At 32.7% G+C, this 10,104-nt stretch overlaps 1 protein-coding gene across 3 annotated transcripts; it reads right to left on the bottom strand.

Moving 5' to 3' along the window:
* Positions 1 to 2,425: 2,425 nt before the first annotated feature.
* Positions 2,426 to 8,189, bottom strand: LOC145562543 (trehalose-phosphate phosphatase A-like). Of its 3 annotated transcripts, none has more exons than XM_081622852.1 (12): positions 7,996 to 8,189; positions 5,534 to 5,606; positions 4,916 to 5,432; positions 4,678 to 4,818; positions 4,502 to 4,573; positions 4,289 to 4,417; positions 4,134 to 4,190; positions 3,908 to 4,009; positions 3,668 to 3,815; positions 3,485 to 3,555; positions 3,306 to 3,398; positions 2,426 to 3,155 (listed from the first exon to the last, which is right to left on the bottom strand). In XM_081622852.1, the coding sequence occupies exons 3-12, from the start codon at positions 5,201 to 5,203 to the stop codon at positions 3,105 to 3,107; spliced, it is 1,152 nt and encodes a 383-aa protein (XP_081478978.1). In that variant the 5' UTR covers positions 5,204 to 5,432; positions 5,534 to 5,606; positions 7,996 to 8,189; the 3' UTR covers positions 2,426 to 3,104. The 3 variants fall into 3 exon arrangements, with proteins under 3 accessions (XP_081478978.1, XP_081478979.1, XP_081478980.1); XM_081622853.1 differs by lacking the exon at positions 7,996 to 8,189 and adding an exon at positions 6,494 to 7,458; XM_081622854.1 differs by lacking the exon at positions 7,996 to 8,189 and adding an exon at positions 5,906 to 6,462.
* Between the last annotated feature and the right edge of the window lie 1,915 nt (positions 8,190 to 10,104).

Raw genomic sequence — 10,104 nt, 5'->3', positions numbered from 1 at the left:
GGTATTTTCGTAATTGTAGGTCAATGGGTTTAGGAAAATGGACTTGGCCCAAACATTTACTATATAATTGAACATTAAAAAAGAAAGAAAATGAGTGTTAAAAAGGCAATACACCAATACTATTCTTTGAAGGACAAGAAGAGAGATAGAATTCATAGGAATGAGGTTAACAGGTCATGAAAAGAAAAAATAAGGGACAATATAGTTTGTTTATTGTCATACATAATAATTTACGTAAAGACCTACCTAATACATATGTAAATGATGCAATTACTATGACGCTTCCACGAAAGAAATAATGAAGCAATTACATTGAAAAGGATGAAGTATAAAAGAGCGACACAATTTCGACAAACATTGAATTGGAAAATCTTTACCATAGCAAAAAAACAAAAAAAACAAAAAAAAAATGAAAATGATTTATAAAGCTAATCAATGGTGGAACATATATAGGGGATGGGCCAACGAGTGTGTTGAGGGTGTGTTCTATTCACCTGATTTTCACTGATTTGAACTTATTTGTTCTTATTAAAACTTATTTTAGTTGTAATTTGTACTTGAATAATCCTTATTAGAACTTATTAAACGTGAAATGAACTTAAGTGAAAATAAGGTGAACAGAATAGATCAATCCTTATTTTCTACTCAATTTGTTTAATAATATTCTTATTTCATAATTTATACTTTATAAATCATTATAATCAAGAAAATTATCTAATATAATACCCTATACCACAAAGATATGAATTTTTTCAAAATTGAATTAATTAAAAATAATACATTATCATCGCGGAGTGAATTAACTGTCGCATTTTAAATGGTCGTAGATGATTGGAAGACAAATACTATAAATCATTTATGGATGGAGTGAAAAAGGCATAATGTTGAAGATAGAAGGCTATGACATGAAATCATGAAGATCAAGTGACCAACTATGCTTTCTTTTCAAAATCATGTGGGATGTTAACTTCAAGCCATACGTGTTCTAATTTCATATACCAATTTACTAATCAAGCTTATCATGAGAATTATGTCACATGAAAGTATTACACAAGTCCAATTTTTATTTGAATTAGGGATTCTAACGCACGTGCTGCGCTCGATATGTCTAGCTCTTTAAGTAGAATTGATACTGGTGACCTTTTATGCCTTATTCTTGTTTACATGATATTTTATTATAACTATTTGTATATAAACAATAAATGTGTTGGATGTTGTGTAACTTGTGTTACTTGTATATTTGTGCAATGATCGAAATTTCAGTAGAGCTAAATCTGATTTAGCGAAGGAACGCTAAAAAATATTGAGTTATAGAAATATAAATGTCTAACAAATTTTGAGTACTTATTCAGATTAATTAAATAAATTAAATAAGACATCATACAATTATATAATTCTTGTACTTCATATATATGAAAATTAATTTAGAATCTCTTTAATACTTTGTATGAAATAATGATCAATTCCAAATAGGAAAAACAAAAAGAAATGGAGAGAGTAAAAGATGGCTTTTGAAATCAATGGGATCATGCACTATATTCATAAGAGATTGGTTAACTTTTTATAAGTTAGGGATAAGCAAATTTTTTTTAATGCTTTTATTTACAATTTTAGATTTTTTTTTTTTTTTATAATGCAATTTTAGAAATTAATTTCATACTATCTCCGTTTTTTTTTAGTTGACACGTTTTGACTTTAGCACTATTCATACACTTTCCTTTGACCGTGTTTTGTGATTCATACGTAATAAAAATATGGTCATGTGGGGTCTTGTTAGATTTGTCATGTTATGTATTTTCAGAATATCAACTTTTTATAATTTTGTTTATCCATAATTAAAGATATTAACGATTGAATCTGTGCATTGGCAAATGTGACTAAAGAAACGTGTCAACAAAAAAGAAACGGAGGAAGTATTTCATAGTTTAAATGGTAATTGCTTGAACCCCCCTTAAAAAAAAAAAAAAAAAAAAAAAAAAAAAAAAAAAAAAAAGGGTGCATGACTGATTTGGCTGGGCCTTAAGGACTTTTCCGCATGGGCTGGGCCTTAAGGCTTCCTTAATGATTGTTTTTGACTAATCATTCAACGCATTAGGTTACCTAAGAATAGGATCATACTTATGTAAAGTACGAATAATAATCAATTTAAGTGATGAGGGCATTTTATTATTCTAGCATGGAAAGTACAAAGAGAAAGTAAAGCTACTGGATTCCAAATGAGCATCCTTCATTTCTATTTAGTCATTTCAAGCTCAAATGAGTATCAACGTATTTTAAAACATAGATATGATTGAGTTATAAATGAATTAAAAACTTAAAGATAAGCAATAAGTAGTAGTAACAATCGAGGCCAAACACATACATACATCTACGTGCTGACGTGCATGCTCTCTTTTCAGCAATTTCAGGAGATAATTTCAACAAATACAACAATAAGTAATACCAGTATATTATTATTAACAATCACATAGAATTACACAAAACGATTGTTCCATACACACGTTAATAATGAACATTTAGATCCGTAAAATAAAACTTGCCAACAAAATGAGTCTCCCGAAAAAACCAAGAGACGACACAACAAATATTTTTCCTTCCCCTTCCAAAAAAATTACTCTCCTTTCTCTCAAACCTCCTAGATATATATATTTTTATTCTCCGAGAGTGAACAATACACATTTCACAAATAAAAGAATTTGCAACCTAATTACCCTCCTAATAATGGCCTATATATGGGATTTTAGGCAATATTAAAGAACTGACTATCCTACAAATGAAGCAAAGGTACTAAACTCTAAATGGAAAATTAAGCACCTTAATCAACTGCTTCTAATACAAGGGCTAGCAATATACAAAGGAAGAGGGATTTACAAAATCGCAGACGTTTTTTACAAACAAAATTGTTACTGAAAAGATGACGAAGCTTCTTCCGCTGCAAGCGCCAAACCTTGCACCAAAACTGGTTGCAGTTCTTCTTTGATCCTTCCCATACTGTATATATTTATGTAATGGTAAAAAAAATTTGTTCTTTTTTCTTTTTTTGGCTTGATCATATTTATGTAATGTTAGAACTTAGAATATACTTTTTCTAGTTTGTTGTTAATCTAGAGTGATCTCGACTTCCAAGTCACAAGTGCCTTGAGAAATTCCATAACCTGCACAAAATATCAAGAGTATAAGATTACTGTTCTGAAACCAATCCCTGAGATTAGATCAGTCTGATATCAGGTGTTAAGACTAAAGTCCGATCCCTACGAGAAATTTATCATAGCTTCAATTTAAAATGTATAGAATTAGGTAAATACCTCTGATGGGTTCTTCAGGGAGTAGAATGCATTACTTTCTTTGGGAACAGAAGACACCAAAATACCATATCCTCTATTTTCTTCTCTTAGGAACTGCACTCGAAAATGTTTTGTGGATTCAGTAGGATGTTCACTTAATAAAACAGCTTATACATCATTTAATTTAAGCGCATATTTACCTTAAAAGCATCCTCATCAGTCCTGTCATCACCGACATATATTGGAAGCACGTCATCAGAGTCACTTAGCCCTGCAACATGTTTCCAACATCAGGTTATAAAACTGCAGAGAATGTCCTATACAAGTATAGAATCCTGTTGCATTATAAAATCAGAAAAGAATTCCGAGCAAAAGATCCTCACCGAGGGACTCTAGCAAAAATTCAACAGCTTTTCCCTTGTTCCAATCAATCACAGGACGGATCTCTAAAACCTTCCGCCCATGATTCAGTTTAAGACGTGGGTAATCTTTTAGTATAGCTTGGACACGAAGAGCAATAGTCGTCCAGTTCTGTAACGTTTAAGTGTAACACAATCAGCACTAGTAAACAAACAATAAGCCAAGGAACGCAAGTACATTTCACTAAGAGAAAACTGTTTTACCTTTTCTTCTACATTGCGATAGTGAACAGAAACACAAAACTTGTTATCCTCAACCATTGCACCCTTAATTTCCTTAGTAGTCTCAATAAGGGATGTATAAACCTGCTCAGGAAAAAAAATACATATAGAAAAAACCATGATTATTAAAAATGTTAAATTATGACTTTAACTTTAACATGATTTAAAGATAGCATTACATATTAACTAAGAATAAAGGTAGCATTACCTCCTCAATCATAGGCAAAAATTCACTAGCAGGCTGAAAAAGGACAGCTTCCTTACCCTAAAGAAAAAGAAACGAAGTAAAAAAGAGTAGTCAGCTATATTTTCACCCAATGATCTTTCTTCCCCCGAGTAATCTGACAAGCTTGTATACAATACCTGCTTGTCAGTTAATTTGACACAATTAGGGTGCCCATTAAAGGCAGCAGAGCCTTTCACAGGGCTCATAATGTCCATCCCGTGACTACCGGCATAAAATAGTTCAGTCAATCCAACAAAGTCATAAACCTGTATGAACAACAATAGAAGGTTGATAACATTTTCACAGTAAAGTTAATTGAGCAAGATACATGGACAAGTGAAAAAATATACCTTATCACGACTTCTTCCACTGATAATTGCTGTTGGAAATAGTTTAGCAACATCTTTTACAGCAGAACGCATCTATGGAAATATCATAGCCAGTCAATTGAAGGGCTAACAAAAGAAAATAAAAGACAAAAATCTAAATTGTTAAAATACAGATAGTTAAAGCAATTAATACTTACATCATCAGACATGAAAGCCATAGCAGGATTATCTACAATGGGTGAAAGGGTTCCATCATAGTCCAAAAACAGTGCAAGCCTCTTGCCCTTGGCAAAATGTGTGATTTGCTCAAATGTTGTGATTGCTGATGGATAATTAAGCTGTGAAATGAAAGAAAATCAATACGTAATATAAAGTAATCTTGGACTTGTTATATACCGAAATCCAAGAGATCAAACAAGAGAGAGAACTACTTACTGTCCATGCACGATAAGCAACGTCATCATCTGATGAATCTTGTTCAGGATTAGCATCATAAGGAAATTTCTTAGGTGGAGGAGATGAAGATTTCATAGCATCCAGCCAAGCTGCAGCTCGGACATCATCTAAAACACCGGTTTTCTTCCTTGGGATTGACAAGAGCATTCCATTAGCAAAGAGAGCTCGTTGTGGATGAGGTGAGTAAGGCATAAGACTAGAATGCAAACTCAATCTAGACTTTTTAATAGGTGCAGGATCAGCAAGAACAGGAGTTTTAAGGTCCATAGGATCCAGTTTCGTAGCAGAAGTCACAGTGTTAGGGAAACTATAAACAATACTTCAATGAGCTAGGCTTCAAATCTCAAGAAGAGAAATGGCTATGAATCAAGATCGAATTGTACGATAACAAACAAGCACTTTATCCAACTGTTTTGTCAATGAAAAACCACTTCTTCAAAGTTTTCTTGTCAATGTTTGGGGGGAAGCAGTCCATCAAGCATAGAAATCCTGGGAACTGGTTATTTTGTAATCAAGTTAGCAAATTAAGAAAAATAAATTGACAGATCAAACAAAGCTCAATGAAATATAATAAGCAGTCGGTCCTTGGTCACATACCTCCTCATTTCAAAAATATCCTTGTAAGCTCAATGAAATGTGACCTTGTTTGTAATATAGCTTTTCAAAATATCTACACCAAAGAAGATCAGACCAATAAGCAAAATGATATTACTAATTAGCTCAAGAACAAAACACCGTGCTGCTTTGTACTCAAGCATCCAATCATGATTGACGACTAATCAATAATCACAACAAATGAATATATATAGCAACATCAAAGGCCAGAATCAAGCAATCTATGAGACAAGAACATGTGAGAACACGAGGCAACGAGAATCAGGATTCAAAGGAAAAGACTAGTTGTCTCAGCAAATACCACTTAATACAAGCTAAATGAAATAAAGAGACAATGAAAAGCGAAATTCTTACATAGTATAGTCATTGAAATAGAATCAAAGACCACACCATTAAGGACTTTGCAATGGAAAATATGCCCTGAATTCCAAAAACCTTTATAGTTTATTTTTAATGGCTGCTTTGACTGCAGTCAATTCAAACATACAGTTAAAAGTATAACGACCTTCAACCTTAGCGTGGTCCAACTAGCATTCTCACATACAGTTAAAATCATGATGAATATCCCCAAAAATACACACATTTCCCATAATGATAACTAATCAATAATACTCATCAATTAACAAGGATTTGTTAAATTTATCTGTCACCCAATAATACTAATGATTGTCTATCACTTTTATAACCAAACCATGCCAGCTTGATTTCAATCAAATATTAACAGTAAACAGGAATAAACTATGCTAAACACAGTTAAAAGGAGCGTTTGTCTAATCTCGGAGATTGATTTATCATTCCTCGAACTCAAACAACGAAACAAGTAACAAGTAACTATACAAGCCTAATGCTTCCAAACAAACATGGCCCAAAAAAATCGATGTTTAACGGGGCAGACTTCAATTATCAACACACCCACATTAGGTATACATTAATATGACCTACCAAATTGAATCATGACTGTACATCAAAGATGCAAAATTTGGGAAGATTCATTCACACCACATAATCACATATACACCCCCTTAAGAATTTTAGGAGGAGAAAAGTAAAGGGTGGTGTATTAGTGTAGGTCATTCTTTCGTTCATGTGAAAGATCAGTGACCTTTGGGAACAATTTTAGCTACCATTTAAGGGCAGGGGAAAGGGGTCCTACAAACTAAAACCAATCAATCAATCAATCAAAGCCTTAATCCCAAAAGTGGGGTCGGCTAACATGAACCAAATTTGATTATTCCGTGTAGTCATCAACATAAATCTTTCTCCTCCATCCCTTACGATCCAAAACTTCATCCTCACGTAAATCCATGCACTTCATATCCTTCCTCACTCCTTCCAACCAAGTCATCTTTGGTCTCCCTCTTCCTCGTTTAATCCCTCCATGGTCCCACTCTTCCACTCTTCGCACCGGTGCACCCTCGGGTCTCCGTCTTACATGTCCAAACCAACGCAGACGATTTTCCCTTAATTTATCTACAATGCCCGCCACACCTACTTTCTTGCGAATAACCTCATTTCTGATTCTATCTCTTAAAGTGTTTCCACACATCCACCTTAACATGCGCATTTCCGTAACCTCCATCTTTTTAATATGCTCTTTCTTAGAAGCCCAACATTCTGTACCATAGAGCAACACTGGACCAATTATATAAAAACAAAAACCCTTAACATACATCAATCCCACAAACCGACCTAAGGTACCCAAAACCTGAGATCGAATCTCGTCTACATCATAGATAATTTCGTGACCCCGCTGCACCAAAATTATAAAAGCAACTAGATACCAGTTGTCTTTAGAATGAAGAAATAGTTCATCCATGTCACTATCATAGGTTTTTCCTTAGCAATTCTAAACAAGTGGTCTAAAATGAGAGAAATTAAAAGGGGAAAAAATCAAGAACAAAAACAAACATAAAAAGTTGGGATCAAATGAAACCAAGAAATACTGAAATAGACATTAAGTGGGCCTTGTTCAATACGGCCGTTTTGCCTTGTTTTTTAGTCTCAATATTTCGACAAAAAAAGACCCAATCTTTACATAGGTGAACCCCATTTGTGCATCTGTTGTCATTTTCTTTCTATTTGCCTTTCTAAATTTCATTCTCTTCTGAAAAAACTATGAAATTAAAACTCAACAAACGTAAAAAAAAAAAAAAAAAAAAAAAAAAAAAAAAAAAAAACCACCAAAAATGTACATAATTTCACACCCATAATATGAAATTCAAGCTGAAAAAAACCCCATTTTTCACACAATCAAGCAATAAAACAGAGAAAGAACAACTACCCAGAACAAAAAAAACAAAATACCCATCAAAAGTTCTTGAACAAAAATCAAAAATTTGGAGAAATTATAAATACCCGTATCAAAAATCAAAGAACCCATTAAAAATTTCATCAGATATAACAATGCAAGAAAAATCAAAATACAGAGAAATAAAAGGACAAACCTTGGAAAATTCTTGGTAGGAAGAGAAATGAGAGCAATGTAGACAATAAATGGAAGAAATTAATAGTCAAAGGGGTTTGAAAAATTGCAGGAAAAGAAATAGAGAAAGAACCCTAGAGAGACAAACACAGAGAACGAGAAGAAAGCAGGAGCCAGAAAATACAGAGGAGACGTACAGAGGAGAGAGAAAAATAGGAGAGAGAAAGAGAGAAGAAAAAAAGAAGGAAAATCCTAATTTGGGAATGGGTTTATATAAGTGTTTTTGGAAGGTTGTGAAGTCGTGGTCACCAAGTCAATTACTTGGAAATTTTCTAATTTAATTAATGTAATTAATTAATAATATTAATTTTTATAATATAGTTTTCGTGGGAAAATATATACAAATAAATAAATGAATAAATTTCCTTAATACTAGTAACCACCTACCATAGTCACCAACTGAAATACAGAGATTATTTACGTATGTTTGTTTGTACTATTATCTAATGTGATGTGATATAAAGTGTATTTTTAAATACACGTTTTTATTTATTTGAGGTTGTATAAATTATACGCTACTTGATCATAAGTACATTGTACATGCGCACTCTTTTTTGTATAGGTTTAGTTTTATACGGAGTGTTGTGTATCATTTTGGACTAGTTGATGGCTATGGTTTATTTGTTAGAAAGATCTATTTTACCGCGATTATGTTAATGGTAGTGTGTTAGGAGCTATGGAAGTTATTAGGTGAGCTTAGATTGCATGTCATGATCTTGAATTCTTGATGTTGACTTCATCATGCTTGGCTAGTTGGCTACGCTTTGGTTGATATGCACAATACAAATTCAAGTATGTTGTATGTAGTACGTATACTCTTTTTTATACGTCTAATTTAATGTTAATCACTACGGTACATATTTTTTTCTACTTTAGATGGTTCAATTATTGTCAAAATAAGATTGAACGTATACTTTTACTAATTATAACAAGGAGCCTGTTTTGTTCGGTTTAAGAAAAAACCTATTTAGGCTAATCATATCAGGGCTAATTGGATGTAATCAATCAAGTGTAAATATGAGGCGAAATCAGACCTAATTAAATTGATGTTGCAAAAACACACTCTAAGAGTCTAAGGGCATGTTCTCTTCAGCTTAATTTCAGTTCAATTCAGTTCAGATCCAATTAGTTCAGTTCAGCTCCTAATTTCCTTCTCTCATAAAATATTCATTTCAACTCTATTTAGCTCAGTTCAATTCAGTAAATCAAAACAGATCTTAAGTTATAACGTGTGAAATAGAAGGTTAGAGCAGACGAGCAATTAACCACTAGCAGATTCCCACAACGAGGCTAGGGGTCGAACGAATTGAACCTCGCCAAGCTTGATCTTCTCCAACTTTTGTCGTATGGTTGAAGAGTATGTAATGGGAGACAACCTTGTGAACTTGTGGTGGCATTGTTTTAGGGGAATAACATACACATGCAGCAAATAAATGTAAATTGGCTCCAATAAGGGGGTGGAATTAACATTAAATATCATAAAAATATTGTTCTTCGTGGGATACTTCTAAAGCGCAGTAGGATCTTATGTTGGTGTCGCCTTGTCACCATTTATTTCTTGTCATATTTTCTGTTTTTGCTTCAAGGGTCACTCTTCATTTTTTATTGTATATTTTAGTGGTAATTAGAAGACCCCGACTAGATCAACCCTTACGGTTTTTTTTTTTTTTTTTTTGTCTAATATTTACGGGTAAGACACTTAAAAGTAAAGGATTTAAGGGTTTATGTTCATTGACACAAATATATTTACATGCATGCTACTCGAAAATTGGAAGTTCATAACAGATACACATATAGTTCCTCATTTCTCTAATATAAAGTAATTTTTAAAAAATTATTTTATTTTAGTTTTGTTGTTGATTATTTATTTATTTATTTTTATATTATCTAATTGTCTCGTTTTCCATTACCATAAAGTTATGCTTTTAGACAAGAGTATATATATATGACTAATTGACTAGCTTAGTAACTCTAGCTATTACATGTTCATATTAGTATTTATAGTCGTGTTTCACTTTGGATATGACATATTGACAACTAACATTGCGTATGAAAAATCAAACAAGAAAGC

Source organism: Chenopodium album, chromosome 10 (assembly GCF_948465745.1).
Source record: "Chenopodium album chromosome 10, dcCheAlbu1.1, whole genome shotgun sequence".
Classification (NCBI taxonomy): Eukaryota; Viridiplantae; Streptophyta; class Magnoliopsida; order Caryophyllales; family Amaranthaceae; genus Chenopodium; species Chenopodium album.
Note: the sequence above shows the minus strand (reverse complement) of the source record. Positions and strands in the feature narration are given on the sequence as shown.

Bases quoted from the DNA above. Each gene is read 5' to 3' on its own strand.
- LOC145562543 (XM_081622852.1), bottom strand. From the start codon at position 5,203: ATGGACCTTAAAACTCCTGTTCTTGCTGATCCTGCACCTATTAAAAAG. The intron at 4,574-4,677 runs GTAAGTATTAAT...ATATTTCCATAG, and splicing joins TGGCTTTCATGTCTGATGAT to ATGCGTTCTGCTGTAAAAGA. The intron at 4,010-4,133 runs GTAATGCTACCT...TTTCCTGAGCAG, and splicing joins TTTTGCCTATGATTGAGGAG to GTTTATACATCCCTTATTGA.